The 23,550-nt window shown below is 34.9% G+C and overlaps 1 protein-coding gene across 1 annotated transcript in view; it reads left to right on the forward strand.

Moving 5' to 3' along the window:
• Nucleotides 1–23,550, forward strand: part of LOC137403905 (protein unc-13 homolog B-like) — a 70,978-nt gene that overhangs the window by 18,143 nt on the left and 29,285 nt on the right. Inside the window, exons 6-15 of the mRNA XM_068090016.1 lie at nt 1,373–1,411; nt 6,502–6,570; nt 9,674–9,893; nt 10,726–10,846; nt 12,291–12,397; nt 14,391–14,532; nt 16,145–16,186; nt 17,819–17,946; nt 20,213–20,328; nt 20,633–20,695. Coding sequence (XP_067946117.1) covers nt 1,373–1,411; nt 6,502–6,570; nt 9,674–9,893; nt 10,726–10,846; nt 12,291–12,397; nt 14,391–14,532; nt 16,145–16,186; nt 17,819–17,946; nt 20,213–20,328; nt 20,633–20,695 — 1,047 coding nt within the window. The remainder of the gene's footprint in view (nt 1–1,372; nt 1,412–6,501; nt 6,571–9,673; nt 9,894–10,725; nt 10,847–12,290; nt 12,398–14,390; nt 14,533–16,144; nt 16,187–17,818; nt 17,947–20,212; nt 20,329–20,632; nt 20,696–23,550) is intronic.

The following is a 23,550-nucleotide window of genomic DNA, read 5'->3' on the forward strand; positions in this document are numbered from 1 at the left end:
TGTTTCTTTGTTTATGCATACAAGACAATGCGATGTAAACATGCCTACTTTTAGTCTAGGCACCTGTTCCATTCGATTCACTTTAAAACATCAGACACTTGCGCTAGTTGAGTGTAAAGAACCAATATTTCCTCTCAGTATTACGAACAGTCTTTGCTGCCCAAGCAGCAGTCAGCACTGTGAGTTTACAGCTAGGCTGCTCAAAGTCTTATGAAACCGATGAACCAACAACCAGGGCATATATTTGTAACTTGTAGGATCACTACTTTGAACATCCCGTTTTAATCTCGCCGGCCGTAAAAAAAATTTCCGTAATATACCTGCGAATATACCTGCGGAACCTTTGAGGATGCTACATTTTCTTTGCCATTCACCCTTCCCAGATTCTTAAATGCTATTACTATCGTAAGTTCCCGAATTAAAGGGGATGTTTGAATGAAGTTTACTTAATTTATTGACGCTATCTGAAAATCGATACAGAAAAATTTTCACACGTTTGGGTATGCACAGGGATCTCGAAAGATAATTTTTTTAGTTTACTACTCTCAAGGCGTGGTTGCTGCATCAGTTTGTAATTAACAATGTTTTATTATGGCACAGGAATATTCAATGACCTCTTCAAGAAGATATTTTATTTAAATAAATATTCCCCAACAAATTTTTGTGATGGTAGTTTATAAATAAATAGATTCATATCAAGTTCTAACATCTTTATTATCATGTAATGATTTTTTTTTGGCATCAGCAGAAACCAGTGTCTGGAGCAGCCAGGTTTTCCGATTTGGTAAGCATACACATCTAACCAGTGGCTCACACAAGCATAGACCCACAATGCATTGATCACAACATTCGCTTTCCTTACAAGATTTGTATAGCTCACTCTTCACTAATTATTGTAATCTTGTAACATTCTTTACTGTTTTAATTATAGCTTCGGCTTTGTTCCCTTCAGTACGGGATGATTAGGCAAGGTCTCGTTCTATAACAATTTCATTCGGAAAAAGATTCATAGATGTTTGTACGCTCATTGATTTGTTTCTGGTGTCATAGCCAATGCATTATTTTGTCTGAACATACATCTATACCGCAGATTCGTGAACGACTCACAGTTCCTATTAATGCTTTTGTTCTCTTTCAAAATCTGACACGAACACACTGATGAGATTGTTTGTTAACATTCCATGCGCGCTTACATATAAATTATCAAATTCTAAATGGTCGTAACGGAGCCCTTAGCCTAGTGACACCTGTACCTGCGTTACGCATCTTACCTGCATTGTAGTCTAGCGCACAAAGCCTTTCCACACTTATTATTTTATTGACTATATTATATTCTGTTGCAAATGTCTGTTATAAGTTTAATACATTTTAGAATCGACGCCGATGCGCCGTTAGCCATGATCTTGGCTATGTAAGTGCATGATATGACTATGTATCGGTGCTGAAGCACATATCATAGTCGTAATTTTGTCTCCTCATTACGTTGATTTTAACCTGGGCTGTCCATAAGTCATGTGATACCTTGCATTTTCCTTTGTTTAGTCCCTTAATCTAAAGGCTCATAGACTACCAGCTTGCATTTAAAGTGCAGCATGTTTAACCATTTTGCATAGTGCTGGTGGAGTTATCTTCTTCATATGTATATGTGTAGCTGAGCTGAGTCAAATCTCCATGGCAACCAAAAGAGTAGTTGCTAGGTTCTGCCTCAAACCCAGCCTTATGCATGCTCTAGCATGGCATTCATAGATCTATTCATAGATCTATTCATAGATCTTTAAACCCTTAAATTTATAGAGCAAATATAAACTCGTCAGTATATCTATATATATAATAAAAGAGCTTTACAGGAAATTGGAGCAAATAGTACTAGTTATGGAAAATAGTTGCACTTATCTTTGCAGCTGCTGGCAGTTTCATGACTTCCTCTGTCAATCTTCAGGCTGCTACCTGAAAATTAGCAGAAATCATGAAACTGCCAGTTGCTGCAAAGATAAGTGCAACTATTTTCCATACCTAGTACTATATATCTATATACACATTTATAATTTTATGTATTTTGTGCAATCATATCCAAAGAGATTTTACCATATTATCAATATACTCAATATGCTATAGGGCCAGTTATAGAATAAGTAACATGGATTCTACTAAAATGTATTTGCACTAGGATACATTAGATTTATACTTATGAAATCGTCAGGCACTAAAAAGAGACTAAATTCGTATGGTGCTCTGATTTTATACACACAGGTGATTGGTCGATGTTATTGGCCGTGACTGAGCTAGTGAGTAAGCTCCCTACATTGAGATGCTGTCATTTTTTTAGCGAGCACAACTCCAGTTTACAAGTTATAAGGATTTTTCTCGTGTATGCACAGGAACAATTAATAAGATTTTAGTTTTTTCAGTATTGACGATTTCAGGTCATACATTGATTGTTTTTCCTTTAGTTTCCATACATGTCTACTTATTTCTGTTTGACTTTTTAGTAAATACTTTGTGGTTGTTAAACATTGTTTTGAATTCTGTTAAACATAGACCAACTTTAGGTTTTCTTAGACCAGGTTGTTGCTTCAAAGAAACTTATGTGGGTCTATGTGAAATGGAATTTAAAACAAGATTCATCAACAACAAATCTTCATTCAAAATAGCTAATAAAAACAGTGTTCAGCTTGCACTTGTGGAAATTAAAGGAAAAACAAAGTAAGCCATAAAATAGAAAATACTGAGCAAGCATAAATCTTATTCTACATATTTTTTCAAAGAAATACAACCTATGCATACAGAAAACAATAATTTGCAAACCGGAGTTGTGCTTTCTAAGCAAAAAAAAGCAAATTGATATCTTGGTGTAGGCATTCACACACTTATCCACTCAGTCACAGCAAATAACATCAACCCATTAGGCCTGCACATAATATCACAGTATCATAGAAGTTTAGTTTTTTTAGCGAGAACCAAATTGCTGTGTGAATCCATTGTACATTAGTTTCCTAAAAAATAATAAAGAGAGCACTCAATACACTACGTATATTTTTGAATTCTAGCATCTTTAAAGTGATTTCATATATATATATATATATATATATATATATATATATATATATATATATATATATATTGTAACTTGAATATATATATATATATATTGTAACTTGAATATATATTGAATACTATTGAATCTTTGTGCCGGTAAAGCACAAAGAATAACTATATGCCCGGTTATTCAGAAACTGAAGGAGGTTGATTAGCGCATTTGCCAGCACACTAGACTACCAAGGGGAAAGTTACTAGTTTGAATCCTGTATGGCGTGATCTGTTTTCCCAATTTCGAACTGCGGTGTCGGACGGACATGGCCCGTATTATATTAGATACTAGTTGAATGCCCGACGTTGTCAGGTAATAAAAAAGTCTTAAGACAGAAAATTGATTTGTATTTAACATATACAACATTTACCATTCTAACTTTTAAACTTCGTATTATGGGAAAAGTGTTTTTTGTGCAGTTCAAATAAATTAAGGGAAAAAAAACAACTATACTGATTTTCCAACTGCAACTTTTAAATTTCATATCATGAGAGAAGTGTTTTGTTGAAAAAAATGAGAAGGAAAAATTAAACTGTAAAGGTATTTAAATGTAACTGTGAAATCATTAGCAAGTAATGGCTAAATATAGTCTGTTTTGCTACAATTACAATGAAAAATTATTTGGGATACGACTATATGATTTTAGTTCGTTTCAGTGTTGGCATCATAAGGCAGAATTATCGTATAGACGTATACAGTGGTATAGAAACCCATAGTAATTATCTAATGCAATCACTGCCTGGTAAAAACCATCTAAAACATCATTAAAAAATAGTAACAAAACAATATGTAAACCTTAGTAACTACAGTTATCTACAATAACTCTAGTGCATTTTGTGATTATAATCTGCAAGAAATTATAAAAATACAATGTACTACGTAAATATAAATGTAAAACATAAATGCTTAATCTAACTTATATGAATTTAGCTTACTAAAAACATACTTGAAGGAATTTTTAGTATGCATTATAGAAAACTTTGAACTAAAATTTTATCACTTATCTGTTTGCGAACCCTTTTTACCATAACAGCTGATGCTGAACTGAGATACAATCGCCAGATTTTAATTTCGAGAGAAATTATTGTTGATATCAATTTGCGAAAAACAAATTAGCCCTAGCACGGTGAAGACAAAAAAGAATCGTGTTTTATAGAGTTTCAATTAATACGCCATTTAGCGTGTGAAATCGGGAAAAGGGCATATACAGTATATAGTAAGTGCTCTGAATCGTAAAAGCCTTGGTAGGCTCATGGTTCGACATTTTGATTACCAACCTGTGGTTGCAATCTTCGTAAGTTCAAATCTAGCAAGATGCAAGATTTTATTTCTAAGATTTTAATAGTTAAAACTGGACATACCGAACTACGCACACGCACAGACAAACTTTGAGATTTATATATGTAGACTAGGTGAATGTCTGGCATTGCACGGGAAATAAAATAATTACCTTATGAATTTGAGTAATTTACCTGAAAAGGTAAATTACTGTCTACCGCGCAGCGATCAACAGTGCTAGTTATTAACCCCAAGCAAGCGTTTCAAGTGTGACTATCTTAACCAATGTAATGACTATTTGCCCAATGAATCTATTGTAATCCATGTAGCTTTAAGGTTTATTTCGTCATCGCTAGATCTGAAGGTCCTGAGATCAAATCCTGATCTTTCATTGCTAGAATTTAATTACTTTAACTGGAAACAGGGTTTAACAAAAAGACAAACACCTATATTTATATATCCATATATAGTATACTGTACTTGAGTATATATATATACTCAAGTACATTATACTATATACTGTGTATATATATACTGTGTATATATATATACAGTATTATATATATACAGTATTATATATATATACAGTATTATATATATATGCAGTATTATATATATACAGTATATATATACAGTATATATATACTGTATATATACTGTATATATATGTATACAGTGTTATATATATGTATATATATGTATATATATATATATATATATATATATATATATATATACTGTATATATATACTGTATATATATACTGTATATATATACTGTATATATATACTGTATATATATACTGTATATATATACTGTATATATATACTGTATATATATACTGTATATATATACTGTATATATATACTGTATATATATACTGTATATATATATATAAAGAGCACTAAGCTGTTAGTTAACTCACTACCATTTTTTTCAAGCAGATATAGATCAACTCTCATCAACTTCAAAAAGCTGTATATGTGCCTGAAACAAATTCTTAGAGCTAACAAACTCACAGCTAAGTGTTTAAATTTTGTGTTGTAGTATGTAATTCATGTTGCACATAGTGTATTGAGTGCTTCTTCTATTATTCTTTACAAAACTAGAGTTTCTAACAACAATAAATCTACATATGATATATTTATTGTTAGAAGCGTTGTGTTTAGTATATTTCTGAAAAGTTTCATTTCTTCCTCAACGCATCATATACCAAAGTGTATCATATACTAAAGTGTATCATGTGCCCTCTAGAAATATAGAACCACTGCTCGCATGTTTCATCTATGGAATGTAATTAAGGTTGCCTAGGAAGTTATACACACGCTTGCTAGTAATGGAGTGTCATTTACTAATGCCATCAACAACCTCATCAACACTCAACTCTTGCCTACTATTCTTTGTTTGTGGCTAATGAAGATTAAGTCAGTTTCGTGAATATTTCCAGGTATCTGCAAATCATATCATCAATTTAAGCATCCGATTATATAAAAGCATTTTTTCAAAACTGTTCTCTTTTATGTATTTAAGCATGGTCTATTTTTTTGTCAGGTCCTACAGGTAACAGCTCACCCTAATCGTTGTGTTTTCAGTTTTCACCAATACATGCATACCACACACACACGCGCCCACATATATCTCTTTAATATGTATATCATGAGCTCGCCTTCACGTTTGCAAAGAATGGCTTTATCGCGTTCGCCCCCTTGTATTGTTATAGCAGACCATCTGAAGGTCAAAGGGCCTCTCAAGCTCGGCCCTTACTTTGGTTATCTGATCTCGTAGTTTATAACATGATCTCAGTCTATTCATTGTAGTCCCCTTATCGCTGTGACTGTATAAAGCAATGTCACTCACAGTTTGCCACATCTGTCTTATGCTTCAATATCTATTGCATTCGCATACCATTTCTTTTCCTATTTTCTTTATAAACAGATTGCTACAATAAAAATGATGCGCACTGCAGTGTCTTTTGTTCATTACGTTGATTTTTTGTGCTAGATGCTTTGCTTGGTAACAGTATTTATTTTCTGCAACGAGTGGCCGGCAGTCAGTCATTATTCACTGTTTGACCAGCTTGCTGTGTTTTTACCTGCTAATGATATTGTATGAAATATCTCATGTCTTTTTCTTAGACAATGCATGCCGGTAAAAGTGGAATGCCTCTCCTCGCTGCCAGACATTCTGTGGATGATGAAGATCTGGTATGTGCTGACACTCCTATTCTATAATATGCATTGTATTCATTCAGTTGATATCAGGTTACTGCAGGCAAATATATTTAAAGACTACTTGAAGTATTCTTTCGGGAGCAATCGTAGTCTGGTTACTATATAAGAATAAATTAATTTATATAATAGCATGGTAATTCGTTCTGAAAGATGAAATATGATTGCTAGCGAAATCCTAGAACCCCTTTTCCTTGACTACCATCTAGTGCTAGTCGGTTTACTGTCTCCACATCACATAATATTCGGAAGGACAAAAGAGAACTGGTGAAAAGAAAGGCTTTAAGAGTTTTCTTTAGTTTTGAAAGTTTTTTGTTTCAGGAACCTGTCTGTTGTTTTCTGTGGAGGCATGCAGAATGCTGGAGGCGTTGTAGACAAATGCAACTTAATATTGGTTATTAGTGATGGGGCTTAGACTACACCTAAAGCTATATATGTAACTGTTGATACTCAGGCGGCGCCGGTCACAATGTTGTCCCATTGATATGGTGTCAAGTTCAACTTATTTTCAATGCATAAAAGTTAAAGCTTAGTAACCCTAAGCTAACCCTATATTTAATAAAGACTCATTATATCAATGAGAAAATCATTCTATGGCCACTTGGTGAATGTCCCGGATAGTCAGTAAACAATCGTTTTTAATCAATGGCATGGCATTTCTATTAAAAAAGTAGCAAATCGTGCTCTTCGAAATGTGTCTGCATGTATAGGTTTTTCTTACCATTGAGTTTTGATAAGCTGGGACAGTGATAGGAACATTTGCCTGACAATTTCTATCAGCACATATTAATTGAGCCAGTCTATTACTACATGTAACTAGTATGCTTTGTGCAAATGTTTCTGTCTATGAATCGATTATATTCATCTGTGCATCTCATACCACAACCCTCTTTTCTACTCTTCCCATCTCTACCAATAATTACTGGTTACTACTGTTGCTAAATTTCTTCCAACAATCAAATGCATATAGTTAAAAACTTAATTTGATAAGCCTGTAAAATCCATAAAGTATACCTTATGATATATTTAAAAAACATTTGTGTTACTGAAAAAGCTTCTTCTGGTTTTCTTAAACTAAAGGAAGCGTCGTGTTCAGATTGTTTTTAAAATAGCATTCATTACAATAACTCAGTTTTGATGGTTTATTTTGGTAGTCTTGTAGATGTCTACAGCAAGCAATAAATTATTTTATAAAGCATATCTGCGGGCTAATCCGATTGTAGATTTCTTAGCGCTACAGATTACAAACAAAATTAAGCTATACTTGTCTTTACTAAGCATGAATTTAAATTAATGTTATCCACTTTAAAACCTCTAATTGAACACCACCTCTATTTGAACGTCACCTTTATTCGATCGCCACTAGAGGAAAAGGTTGAAAAATAGAGTGACACTCTCTATTTGAACGCCACCTCCATTTGACCGCCACTTCGACTATCTTTGATCTTTATGAACCCATAACATCAGGTGATCAGTAAAAACCACAAAATCGTATTAATAATGAATTGTTTACATTAATAACAATCAATTCTCTTGTTGTCCAACTCCAAAACTTTTCGTTTTTTTTGTTAAATTTTTAAAAGCAACGACATAGAAATAATTAATAACTGTTTCAAGCTAATAGTGGCTCCTTGTTTAACGTGGTCTTGATACTTCAAAGTACTTGTACATAAAAAATGGCTTGCAAGTTTTGAGCCAAAGGTTACGTATAGCAAGCAAAACCATTACGCGTCGTATTTGTGCTAAGTGCAACTCATAAAAGTTTTGCTCGGCCAAAAACTGTGTGAGCAATACCGTATGAATTGCTTTTGCACAAGCACTCCTAAAGTTTTTCCTTTCAAAAATATTTTTCCAAGTATTTTTTCTGTCGCAGTTTTCCTACTAACCGTCTCAAATGCTTTGAATCTACCATGAATTCATTCATTTTTGTTGGTATTTGTGTTATTCTATCACAAATTGACCCAACTATCAACATGTATCTCTTTGAGCCACTAACAGTTCATTGAAATTAGAGATTGAAGATAGCATAACATTTTAGCTTTACAAACTATATTTTACTACATCAAAATGTGTAACAAACTAAATATTGGTTTTATCGTACACCTCGACTTTTCCTGTTACATATATGTGTTCCTTTAACAACCATTGCAGCAAGGGGAGGCAATTCCAGTTGTTGAGGTACAGAGGAATAATGCTCCTTTGTTGTCATGGTGACGTATTGAGTTGAAGTCTGTTAAACCCATCGTTTAAGTTGTTAAGTTTAGTTGTCGTGTCGGCTCAATTGGACTAATAATTACAAATAATAGAATGCATGCAAATGTAATACAACACTGTGTAAATATAAATCCATTAACAATAATAAATATACTTTTATATTTAATAAGAAGTATCAAATACAGTGTGTGTACTTTGCTCGTGTCAGATATACAAAATATATGGCCATGCCATAGACGGAATCGACTTTCCTCGGTGTATGTTATAGAATAAGTGTGGTGTAGTGCACAGTAACACACATCAATAAGTTGCAACTTTCTTGTTCAGAGTTGTCAGCTCTTTGTTTTAGTTAAATAAAAGTGCAAATAAGTTTTAATTTTGCATTTTGCCATTGGCCAGCTAATGTCAGAACTATGTTGCTTGATTGGTAAACTACTGTAATGCTGTACAACACGCAACTAGTGCTTTGCAATAGTTTGGTAAGTCAAACAGCCTTCTCAAACAGTGAAAGAAAATTTGGTATATTAATAAAAAGGAAATCATAAGAAATTTTTATCCTTCTCTTTAAATGGTATTGTATCTATCCAACAAATTTGTTATTCATATGAATATACCACTAGTATCAGAAAACAGCTGAATAATTTATTCTATCCCCTTTTTTCTGTTGTAAATTAGCTAAAAGAAGTTTATGTTGTAGAGGAGTTTCGCATGAACACATCCGCAGCTCTCTGTTGCCTCATTACATTTAGCTTGTGGCCAAGCTGTTACTTTTGAGTATTTTTTAATATTTCCATGAGTAGATTATCTGTTTGTGATATATAGGCTGTCTGCATCTTCGTGTACGTTACTTGGCGCATTGTTGTAGAAAATGCATGTGTACAAGAAGGCTTTGCAAGCAACTATTTACCCCATCTCATCTATTACTCCTCACTCCTTCCACACTTGGTCTGCCACCCGACCTACGTACTGCCATGAATGTGAAGGCCTACTCTGGGGCCTGGCTCGCCAAGGACTCAAGTGCTCCGAGTGTGGGGTGAAGTGCCACGAAAAGTGCAAGGACCTTTTAAATGCCGATTGCCTGCAGCGTGGGTTTCCCTTATTGATATTTTTACTGAAGGCTTGGTCTAATATTTGTGAATGTGGTATTTCTCTATATTAATTTTGTAAGTTATTTTTTCAGATATCAAATGCTTGTTCTTTCATTTTATGAAAAAATTAATGTGGATTATGGCATTTGCGAAAGTTACCATTTAAAATACTATGAATTGGCTGAGACTTTCCGTGCTGCCTCAACGTCTGCTAATGAATTAAGATCGATTTGAGCTAATCTCCTATATGGTAAGGAAATTGATGAAGAAGATTCCAGCATAAGGTTTTTTTAAATACTGGTTTGAATAAGCATAAATAAGTTACAACTTTCTTGTTTGGAGTTGTCAGCTCTTTTATGTTTTTTTGTAAAATAAAAAAACAATTTTTAATTTCAGATTTTTTGGCTCGTAATGAACAATTCTTTATAATATATTCACGACCAGCTACTGCTGGAACCAACCAACCCGCTGCTAAAATTTGCAAAACAAGTGTTGGTTACAAATTTTCAAATTGTTATTGCACAATAAAAATATTACAAATTACTATTCAATGGATGTGTAAAAACTGAAAGAAAAAAAATAGTTACAATAATAGTGAGATGGTAATATTTGTGATTGCACCCAATGGTGTATTCCTTATAACTTCCTTGTCATGCTACGTATATATTTGTACTTTATGATACACATTTAACCTTCAATGAGTAGTTTCGTGTAGATAGTAAAGCCACTTCCAATAGTTTTGTAATTCTGTAGGCAATATCTAGTTAATGTAGGGAGTAGCTGATAATTAAGCGTTTCTATATACATTTTGTCCCTTTATCCGATGCAGGGTCAGCAGAGCAGAATGCTAAACATGGTGCTGAAGACAAAGCTGGCATTAAAAAGGCTGCCATGCGTGAAAGAATGCAGCTACTGGAGAAAAACACTCCAGAGGTCTTTGAATTCATACGGTGCGTGTTAACGCTTCAGGATTCTTTCTCGCTGTTCTAATAGATCGTAAAATGATAGTACAACCACCATTACTTTTTAAGCAACATGTGAAGTTCTCAAGCTTGGAAATGGTAAAATGATAAAAGAATATGTGTAGATTCATAGTTATTACATTTCACTTGCATGCCGGAAGATAGAACTTGGTTAATGGATGGCCTCTTTAGAAATATGTCATTATTTACTGAAAAGTCTAGCAAATTAGTAACATCAGGAGGTTGAGATGGTTCACATGTATCTCACAAGTGAGAAGAGTCATGCGTTAGTGTGCCAGTGCCAGGATATTTCATTGAACCTGGTGTATGTGACAAAAACTTATAAGCTACACTATTTGATTATTATAACATTTAAACCTTATCATAGTTGATTTGTTGCACTTTAGTCCAAAACTATGCAGAATAAATTACTCAGAAGCAAGAAAATTAATCTGTACGTTAACCTTATTCAAAATTCTAGTGTTTTTAGTAGCCATTGCACGAATAGTCCGGTGCTGACAGAGTTCTACTTGAGACGCCATCAAATTTTAGTTAACAAGCTGATTTATAGCTCACCATTTACTCTTTTGTATAATGTTTTCAAAACTTGATTGTGTCATTTTATTGCTGACTAAATATTTCATATGTTATGATAATTTTCATTTGACACCTCTAATCTATTTGTGATGGCTGCACTGCATTCCACTGGAAAGTATGCAGCTGTAAGTTTTATATCAAAGCTCGTTGATGAATATTCTTTCCTAATAACAAATAAGCAAGTCAGTCAACATATTTACATACTTTCACATGCTAATAAACAATACCTTAAAATGCACCAAAATGTTAACTTGGTTCTAATGAGGAAAATAATATTTTTACTATTATCTTTCAATGTTTTCATTGCAAGTCTTTAGCTCAGATGTATAATTAAAATTTATAAAACAATATTTCTGTTTCACCAAAAACAAAAGTTTGTGCAGACTTTACACTCCTCCGCTGGACATAACCACAAGACTTGTTTTTGGCTTGCAACCAAATCTGTTTTAGATATCGTTTATGGACGATTAGCTAACGATTGCTGGTAAATGATTGCTGCTAAAGACAATCATAGTCATTGAACACTAATCAGAAACAAATTCATCGTTCAGATAGCATTTGCGCCAGTGTAAACATCCAAATCATAACAGTGGTTACATCGGAAAAGCTAATATATAATATCTGTTTATTTTGCAACAAACTGTTAGTGGTGTGTCATACCATTTATAACCATAAATCTTTTGACAGTTTTGCAAAACTTTTCATTTAGTTGCATTGCACTTGAAGGTTTATAAGAATGGGCAATACAGGTGTATGAATATTTAATAATGTGGCAGCAGGTGCTGTAGGTGCTGCAGGTGCTTATCGAGGTATGCCCCCTTTTTGCATGTTTCAGAACTGTGTTTAAAGTACCTGAGGAGGAGCATAAGCAGGTCATGCAGTCAGTTAAGGACGGCCTCCTAGCTGGCACTTCTAATTGGTCTGCACGGCTAGTTATAACAGGTGAGTTGTAATTCTCCTTGATCCCTACTTACATGTGTACATCATATTAAGGGCTCATGTCACGTATATCTGGTTCTCCAACATTGTTTTAGTTCGTTCGAATGCTTTGTGATGTCTACTTTTATAAGCTGTGCTTGAAGACACAAGAATACACAAAAATACATCGTACACAAATATATATCTCTTCTAAATTTTATAAAAATTTATAAATGCTATTTTTAAAGACCTGTCATTTGAAAAGTATGCTTGGATGATTATTTGTCAAATATATAACTATAAGCAACTTTGGTCGTAGCAGTTTTTGCGCACATATGTTTTGAAACTGTTTTCTTTTTGCTCAAAATATTGTAATAAGAAATGAAACCATCATTTTAATAAAATTAGATGTTCCTTGCTCTTCGCAATCTTACTGAAAAGAGCTGAGTTTTATCAAACTAAAATTGAACGATACAAGTGTGATTACAGGCGTCATTTTTGGAGAAGTCTTTTGCTTTTGAGCAATTTATCCACAATCAAGTTTTGCCAATTTTAATCTTGAAACATCTTGGCAATCAGATCACCTCAAACACTCAAATGATAGAAAAAAATCTATACTTTCTGACGAAAATCTTTTAAAAGTTGATGCGAGTGACCCTTTAGAGTTGAATAAATATATACATGAAGTAGTAAGCTTCTGTGACGTGCAGTAAGGAAGGCGTAGGAGTAACAGAGCTATTGTCATGTTTTTAAATGGTTGGGCAGCAATTACCTGGGTATTAGCTCAACTTCGCCCCTAACTTACTGTGTGTAAGGTCAGCTGAGCTGGTCCTCTTGACTTACGTTTCATACAGTTGACCTGTTAGCCCTTGTTGATCCATGCTCATGTCTTCTACCAGTCAAGAGGGCATGGCTTCTTCCTAAAACAAAGAGAGCTATTAGTAAGTAGATATCATCTGAGCTTCCCGCACCTCTCAGGCGTCGTATCAGCATAAGCAAAAACCACTGGGCAAGGGCTGGCTTAGGTAGTCACTGGGCAAGCGACTGGGGGATCATTAGGCAAGTGATTAGCTGGTCAGTGGGCAGTCATGAGCAAACGATGAAATGGTTTCTGGGCATGGGTCGGGGGAGGGGGGTATTGGGCAAGAGGCTGGATAATCATTGTCCATTTAGCGAGGTTTTTATTGGCAAGATATGGTGTGGTCACAGGGCAAGGTATGCTCAATTAGCTAAGAGATGGGGTGGCGCCATTGGGTATCGCTGTTGTTATTGGGCCAGGGCTGGCATAGTCTGTTGGCGATTAAAGAGCAGAAGCTGGACAAAGGCTGGTATGGTCATTTGTCAGGGGGTGGGATTACCACAGGGCATGGACGGATGTGGTCTAGGGGGGGGGGGGGGGGTGAGATGGTCTCTGGATAAGGGTTGGGCTAGTCTTTGGGCAATGTTCAGAATAATTACTGAGCAAGAGGCTGGTTGTCATTAGATAAGGAGTGAGCGGGAGTTTGACAAGGCATGATGAGATCAGTGAAGAGGAGCCTAGTGACCTCTGGACAATGACCTAGGGACCTCTGGACAATGACCTAGTGACTGGACAATGACCTAGTGATCTTTGATGGGGAGAAAAAGTTTCAAATATTGCACTAATGACATATGAAAGGCCATTTAACATCTAACGCATTTTGCCTTATCTCATCACACTGCACCTTAAAGCCGACCATTAAAACATCTATCGCAAAATGCTTTAAATTTTACTGCCAGCTAATCAACAATTCAAACCTTTTCTTTATGACTTGTCACTACTGACACTCCAAGCACCGTTGTACTTACATAGTTGTACTTTTCTTCGTCTATGCAAGAGTAAGTGAATTCTCACTAGTAACTCAGTGCCTTACAATATACACAGTTTAGCTTTTAGAGTACACATGCAACCCGTTCACCTTATAGACAGCTAGCTGAGTTGTCTGTATAGGAGAGGGCCTGTTGACCTACGTTAGCAATAAAATGTGCTACATTTTAGTGAAGAGTGCTCAGGGCTTAACAGGCAAGGACAAGACTGGCACGAGTGACCCATATGTCACAGTTCAGGTTGGCAGGACGAAGAAGAGGACAAAGACAGTGCCAAAGGAACTGAATCCTGTCTGGGATCAGGACTTCACATTGTATGTCATATTCCAGACTAAATTATTCATGGCTTTGCACAATGTTGGCGATTATTAGTTTTGATATGTCATAAAAATGTTCAGTGCATAGTTCTTTACAACTTTCAAGTGGCAGTTAAAAAAACATGAAAATTATTTATGCTTTAATAGAACAACTAAATCACCGTTGTAGAAAATTTGAAGGTCATTGCAGGTTTAAAGAATAGAGAAAGCATAATATTATTATGCTTTATTATTTATCTTGAGGTGTTGACTGATGTTCTAAAAAAAGAATCAAGGAGATTGACCAACCAGAAGCTGAGATATAGCCAGCCAAACACAGGTCTAGCAAAAAACATAAGTGTTTTGGTAATCATCAATATATGACGTATGAAATCGACTTGTGTGCCATTGGTCAATTAAGCCAACTAATGCGCTCTCCTATAACAATCACGGCGTTTTAATTGGTTTAATCCATGTAAGTATAGAGCAATCAAATTGAGCCTAACAATCATTGCTCTCAGAATTCCGAACCAGTCCCTCTGACGTGTAGATTAGTTTTAGCATAAAATAATTACACGCATCTATTATTTCGCAACATTTCGCTATCCTGCTAGTTCAGCTCAGTTTTGTTGTTCTCCTACTTAGCTTCCCTATTCAGACTCATTTTTAGCGTTGTTCAGATTTTTTTAACTATAGCTAATAAATGGAATCAATCAAATCAATCATCAATCTCGGTTATCATTTGGAATTTTCTACAAATTATATTAGTTACATCATTAATTCTATACGCAGTTATATTATTATTTTGTATAATATGCATTATGATTATTATATTAATCATAAAAATAATCATAGATAAGATAATAGATCAATAGAAAAATCAAATCAAAAGTTATCGTTTTCTTTTCTTACAGCAATAGCAGCACGGTCAAGTTATTCTTTTTAAGATTATGGCTGTAGTGAACTTACAGTCTGTTAATAGTGACGATAATCATGAAAATCAACTGAATGCTGCAGTAGATACACAGAAGAAAAATGATGAATGAACAAAAAGTCACATTCCCATTTCTTATTCTAAACCAACTGCAAATCGCGGATGTCGCATATAGACTATACAAGCGCCGTTCGTTGAACAGAGGATCTTCGGAGCATATCCGTGGAGATCGAGTTAAAATTTGAAGCACAATAGTCAAAATCTGCTCTTCTGTTTTGAAAAATCATGGCGAGGAGTTGTGGGCAAATGCCTTTACCACACAATGTTTGCTTGATTTTCCTGAGAAACCAGAGGTAGTCTGTAAATTATTTACTATCGCGAGAAGCGTTTCACATCTCGTAGCCAAAACAATCATTATACGTAACGGCGGTAAGGGTGCGCAACTCCGGCACATGACCATTAAGTCGATTTCATACGTCACAGTTCTCAGGATTTACGAAGAGTTTTCCTCTGATTCTTTATTAGGTAGACCTGTGTTTGGCTGGCTATATCTCAGCTTCTGGTAGGTCAACCTCCTTGATTCTTTTTTAGAACATCAGTCAACAAATCAAGATAACTAATAAAGCATAATAATATTATGCTTTCTCTATTCTTTAAGCAACATTTAGTGATAATGTTTCTGTCTGAATGTTTTAGTGAGTGCCACAATTCTTCTGACAGAATAAAAGTACGAGTCTGGTGAGTGTTTCTTATTTAAAATATCAGTCTCTTAACCCTCGACAGTCCAGTCAATCTGTAGTGTCCTATAGCAATACCATCCTTCAACATTATATTGGCTAGATTAATTAAAGGAGGTGTGACAGTGTCTACTTATTGTGCATTTTTGATTATGGGGAAGACAACTTCATTTTGATCAGGTGAATTTTTATTGAAACCATTTGCAATCATTTGGTGTACTTACTCACAAGCAGTTAAGCGACAAAGGCGAAGTTTTGCTGTTATAGTTATGTAGCTAATTATTTACTTGGTTAACAAAACACTTTAATGCTATTGGCAATGCATTGTTAATGCTCATTTTTTGTAGTCTCAGTTAGCCTGTTATATAAAAAATACCGGTATAAAACAAGTCTTAAATGTCTATTTCACTATTATTTCACTTAGTTTTTTTGGGTAGGTATTGTAAATAATTTTGTTTGTGGTGTGTTGTGGACTATCAACACCAGTGATATCATATCGCTATTACAATGGTATCAGCACAGTTTGTTTAATATTTATTTCTTAAGGTTTGATTTATATCAAACTTGTTTACGTATTAGTAAACCAGCGCATACCAAATATTAATATGTACCAAGAATAGGAAAACAGCTCCTTAATCTAAATGTTTACTGTACACGCTAGTATGAAGTATTGTGTATGCAGCACTAGAATTGCGTAGTTGATATTTTATCATTCTATGAAGGGTAATTTAGTTTTGAAATGTAAAAAGTCATCTTTGTAAGATTCTCATGTCACACCCTTACAGACCGTGACGTCTCAATGGATGATAGAAATGCTTGTAGAGTCACTAAGCCTAGTTCACATTTAGTTGCTAACATTTGAAGAAGACAGCCATTTCAGCTTAGGTTTGTTCTCGGACTGAGTCTGTGAGAAATAGGGTTCACGATTGCTTGGCCTTGATATTACAGATTTGGGTTGCATGAGTGAGCAACTCCTAGTTTTGACTAGTTTATAACTTTGCATTTAAACAGCAACTGTCACAAAAATATTACGGATTAAGTATTTATGGATAAGGTGAAGACATATGAAGCTGTGTACAGTAAGAGGACAACAAAAAACTTAAATAAGAAAACAATAAAATATACCTTTTTTTCGTGTAACTGAAACCTTGTTGTTTATTGCTTCCACAGTTGCTACTAGTTCTTCTAGTGCAAACAAGGAGCTTGTGATTTTTACTGATGAGCATGAATATCAAAGTTGAGAAGGTCTATGCAGTCATGCATTATCAATCATTGTCACCGAGGCAATTATTTAGGCATTCCTATTACTTAGTTCAAATTTATGGAGTCCAGTAAGTTCTATCTGAGTATTCCTGGTACTTCAGACAATACCAGACTAACATACCTAGTCTTCCAACTATGGTAGGATGTGTTGAAGTCAGGTGTCTTACTTTTTTATGATTGATTTTTGTAGCGGACTTTTGGCAATAGTTCAATTGCATAGGAGTAAGATTAGCCATTATCTAATGTTGCTTGTGCATTTTTTTAAATATTCTGCCTTGGTTATATTTTAACATATTGTAGAGCCTGTAAAAAGACATAAGATAATATGCTATTAATCTTTTGCCGTGTTGTCAGTGACTCTCTGCTTCAGGGATGAAGATGATGACTTGAAATCAAAAATTCGCAAAAATTTTGTGCCTGAGTCTGACGACTTTCTTGGTCAGACTATAATAGAGGTTCGGACATTGTCGGGTGAAATGGATGTTTGGTATAACCTAGGTAGGTCTGAGTGTCTATAGACAGTTCGCCAGTCTATGTGGCGATAGCTCTCTAGTTGACAGCAATGATGGAACGATATACACCCGTTTGTATGTAGCTCCTGGTCTCTCATCATTGCGTTCAGCTACGGAGTTGTCATTCCTTGTTCTCATTCACATGATTAACAGTTAATTTTTCTGTCTAATTAATACAGGGATGAGGACAACGACCTACAGTCTAAGCTCCGATCCACTTTCACCTCACATGAGGGTGACGACTTCCTTGGTCAAACGATCATCGAAGTCCGAACCCTCAATGGTGAAATGGACGTTTGGTATAACCTAGGTATATGTATGCCCGATCTAACTGTTTGTGTTGTGTTCTAATCCCAACTTTTGTCATGATAGGAACATGTGTCACACGATAGAGTGTTCCTCTGCTGCCCGTATGCACCAAATATTACCAATCAACGCTGTTCTTCTAAATGCTTCTCGTAATTTGTATAAATTCGATCAATGCAACTAACTGAAAGGTGTCTGCGAAAAAAAAAGTTTTAATGATTTCATTGCATTATTACTGCATTGTTATGGAAACAAAACTTAGTTAAACTGTTATATTAAAAGGTTTTCCTTAATATACATCTGCCAATTAAATAAAAACTCCCTAATTCCACAACATTTTTTCGCTCCGTGTCATCGTCGGCTGTAGGTTTTCAATCAGCAAAATTTTTTATTAAGATTTCAGAATTAAAAAATGAGTAACAGCTAATGTATTTAATCAGCAGAAGTTTTCTCATTCCATGTTTTCATAGTGATATGCGCCAATTTTTAAGCTCATGTTTATCGCTATTTAAAGTGTTTTACGCCTGTAATAGCATTGTACATGACGCAACAATGAGATGATAGCGTATATTTACATTTAATTTTAAAAACTCAGTTCGTTGACGATGTTTGTTGATACTCTGACACATGTTCCTGCTAGCAGTGTGAACACTGTGAATAGTGTAGCGCAAGGCCTGGAACCAACCTAATGCATACCATCATAGTCACTTTGGACACGCGCAACCGTAACCCTCGGACAATGCCGATGCATGCTATTGCATACCACGGCGATACTTGTCCTTAGACTAGAATACCCTGATAAATACGTATTCTTAGTTTTAGATATACATGTAGATAGAGACATCATCAGAACGTTAATATCAAGGTTAATGCTTTTTGCTTTAAGAAAAACTTGCCTTTTTGAGACCAAGCTAAAAACATAGAAATAATCTTTCTCAAGCTGTGTTAGCAATAGACATCCTTGATAGACTAGTGTGTTTGCTGTTTTAAAGTCGCCTTTCTCTTCCTTGTTCCTGCCTCTTTAGTACGCTCTTCGCTGCCTCTCTGAACTTCAACATTTGCATTTTGTTTTACCTTTTTGTGTTTGCATTTCAACAGACATAGATTGAAGAATTTCCTGACTTCATTTTATTTTTTTACCAAAAGTAACTTGTCCAGTATATACAAGTAGGTTAAGACAACTTTAGCCATAGGCTTCATTATTCATACACCAAACATCATTTTAGAGATAATGGTAAATTATCCATTTTCATTTCTTAAATATTTTTTATTTTTCAAAATAAGTAAAACAGTTCAAACAGCGACTGCAGCAAAACGGATGAAAAGAAACTCATCCAAATTATCTTGAACTTATCACAACAAAAACTGCAATATATTACGAGTGGTAAAAGGTCAGTCTCGCTGCAAATTATAATTCTCCTGTGCAAGAAGCTGAAATTTGGGAGAATACAAGTTTTACAATGCTAAAGTCCGTGTAAATTAGGCTAATGCACCATTGATGTCTCCAAAAGATAGATCATTCGTTTGTAAAATGTTAATAGAATCTTTATTGTGAAGGAAATCTAATTGTTTTAGTAACCGGTGCAGAAAATAACTAATAGCGAATGACTATCAACAACTTTAACTAATAGCAAATGACTATCAACAATTTTAACCAATAGCAAATAACTATGAACAAGTTTAACTAATAGCAAATAACTATGAACAACTTTATTTGGCTAGTTTGATTTAGTATCAGGCGAGGTTCCCCTTTATTATTTTATAGATAGATTCTTAATGATTATACTTCTGCCTGTAGAATAAAGCTATTATTTCCAGTCCACCAATCAGATTGAAAAACCCATTTTGTGTTGATCATATTAGCTGCCAATTATTTTCTTATTTATTTTAATCAATAGTATAAAAGATATCTTCCATATTTCTTAATATTGAAACTATTTATACAGAGAAAAGAACTGGAAAATCTGCAGTTTCAGGGGCTATTAGACTGCATATAAGTGTAGCGATTAAAGGCGAGGAGAAAGTGGCACCGTATCATGTGCAGTACACGTCTCTTCATGAGGTATGTAGGCTATATGAACTTACTATTAGGTACCATCCAGCGATTCTATATCATAAAAGGTCTCCCTACCGCTGTAATAGTTATAATATCATAGAAGGTCTCCCTACCGCTGTAATGGTTATAATATCATAGAAGGTCTGCCTACCGCTGTAATAGTTATAATATGCACGAAATCAGCCAGAGTACAATATTCTGGTATTTTAAAACAAAATATGTTTGCCTCCATTTTTTGAGTATTTTGTTTTAATTTTTTAGCTGCTTGATTAGGTAGTCAAATGGAAATGTTATGATTCTACACTTTTAGAGCATTTTTCATCATCTCTGTGAAGCCTCTGGGGATGAAGTAAACCTTCCCGACTCCAAAACGGTAAGCATAAATTAGTATGTTTCTGATAACACTGTAAACTGTACCTGAGCACAGGCTATGTTTGTATGAAAAAAAATCTTATTATAATAATTAAAGACGTATTTGACTAACTTTGTGCAGTCATGATGGTTTCTTGTCATTCGTATTTTAGCAGTACATTGTCTCATTATTCTATTCATGGTATTAGCCATAGGTACACAAGCTAGCCGACATAGCTCTAGCTGACATAGCTCTAGCTGACATAACTCTAGCCGACAGCTCTAGTCGACATAGCTCTAGCAGGCATAGCTCTAGCAGGCATAGCTCTAGCCGACATAGCTCTAGCCGACAGCTCTAGCCGACATAGCTCTAGCAGACATAGATCTAGCAGGCATAGCTCTAGCCGACATAGCTCTAGCAGACATAGCTTTAGCAGACATAGATCTAGCAGGCATAGCTCTAGCAGGCATAGCTCTAGCAGGCATAGCTCTAGCCGACATAGCTCTAGCAGGCATAGCTCTAGCAGGCATAGCTCTAGCTGACATAGCTCTAGCTGACATAGCTTTATCAGGCATAGCTCTAGCCGACATAGCTCTAGCAAACACAGCTCTAGCAGGCATAGCTCTAGCAGGCATAGCTCTAGCCGACATAGCTCTAGCCGACATAGCTCTAGCAGACATAGCTTTAGCAGGCATAGCTTTAGCCGACATAGCTCTAGCAGACATAGCTTTAGCTGACATAGATCTAGCAGACATAGCTCTAGCCGACATAGCTCTAGCCGACATAGCTCTAGCCGGCATAGCTCTAGAACAATTTTTTCACTGGTTTTGCTGTAGCTCCTTCGGATCAGTAGCATTTTGTATCAGTGATATTTTGCAAATCTTAGTAACTAATGTTTTTGTCTGTTGGAAGACAAATTACTATATCGTGTTGCTGTAAAAGAGCTTTTAAAGCATCTGACAGTAGCTACAGACATGCTATATGCATGAGTCAAGCATCATTTTACTAGATTAGTGTCAGAAAAATTCATCACCTTATAGCCAATATTTGAATTTAAAACGCAGATATCAGAGGGTTGAAAAAATGAGCAAGAATTGCTGATACGGGTGTCACAATGCTCATGTCAATACTATTTATCTAGGCTGTCATCTGTCCATGGGTAGGTATACGATGCGTTTACCTTATCCAGCACAAGTATTTTCATTTCTTCGAACTCTTGGTGAATAAATCTTTATAATGGGGAAACGAAAATAATTGTGTTGGAAGGAAAAACTGATGTGGCTTGCGATAGCTGGACAGTAAACTGTAGCCAACCTTTGACTCTATGTAGTAAATCTGTCGTGCTTCTAGCAAAATTTCTCTCTCTCTCTTTTTGTCTTGTTTTTCTACTTCTCTTATCAGTACATTCTCTGATCTAGTACCATAGGTAGCCATATATTTCCTGTATTTCTTCTAAAAGGTCATCTACTCATAATGTCTTTCATTTACCGCAATCTTTAGCTAATAGTCATCATAGAATTGGTATATCGATATAATACTGTATCTTAAGAAATCATATGCATTATACGCGTACATCAAGTAATGTCAAAAATGCGTTATTTTGAGTCAGTTCTCTGTCAAACATGTTAATCTTTCTAATGTAAGAATGTAGTGTATAATATCGTTATGAAACTGCCAGCAAGGATGCAATTCAAAGCCACACATTGATCAGTATTATTCATGGATGGCTTATGTTGGATGACTATAAATTGAAAAGAATTAGATTAAACATACTTGTAATTTCTAAGACAAAATTAACCACTCAATGCATTCAATAGTGTCAGCTAAATGGATATATCAACTCGAATCAAAAACATATTCCATTCAATATTGTAGGCTCATTCCACTTTTACAAAACTGATCATCTAAATCCTATAGTATACAAATGATATATCTGAAGGGCTCCTTTTATTACTTTACTATTAATACATAATAAATATTAGTGTCTATAGAGTCATTGCTCTAGAAGGCGATTAACAATAAATGATATAATTAAATTTTGTCTCAATGCAACGGCCTTTCTTCGTATTTTCTTAAACATTATTATAATCAGCGGTTATTTTTTTTCGCAGACTTTCCATGAACCGCTTCATCTGTTACCGCAGATGTTTCTATCGTCTTCATGAAGATAGATTATATATTTTGATTGCTTCTCAGTACAAACATAAGAATAAATATCAGTGGAAAGTTTGGGTTTGGTTTTGTCTGTTGGCTGTGTTGATTGTTCAACAGATTTAATGCATTCAAGCAAAATAAAAAAATAAAAATCCTATTTGGTGAGCATCGTTGTACTACTTGTAAGACGCAAAGCCACCGTGGGCTTAAGCGGAATGGCGTTGAGCTTTTTGAAGACTGTACGCTCAGGTTTTTATTAAAGTTAGAGTCAAAACTTGCTTAACGTTTTATGTAATCAAACTTATGCATAGACCACTTTTCTCGTTTGCTTTAAGATGGCTGTATACATGATCAGTACATCAAATGTACAGATAACCAACTATAAATAAAATTGTTGTTAATCATTGCAGGTAATGCGAGTTTACAACTGGTTAAGCTTTGCGCATAATTCTATTACAATAAATCTCGTTCATATAAAAAGTTCTTACAGTGTATTGTAGTACAAACGAATTGATTTATTCGTGATTATAATCACACACTAAATATCATTTATTAAAATCTGAAAAGTCTGAACAAAATTGCTTTATACCCGCGACACTGCTGTATCATCGTGCTCTTGTATGTGATTAATTCAGTGCTGTTGCTTTTTACCTCCTGCCTTCATTCAGGTGCTAAGTGTCCTTCTTTCTACCCGCGTGCAGTTTTAATTCATTCTAGTGTTA

This window comes from Watersipora subatra, chromosome 1 (genome assembly GCF_963576615.1).
Source record: "Watersipora subatra chromosome 1, tzWatSuba1.1, whole genome shotgun sequence".
NCBI classification, from domain to species: domain Eukaryota; kingdom Metazoa; phylum Bryozoa; class Gymnolaemata; order Cheilostomatida; family Watersiporidae; genus Watersipora; species Watersipora subatra.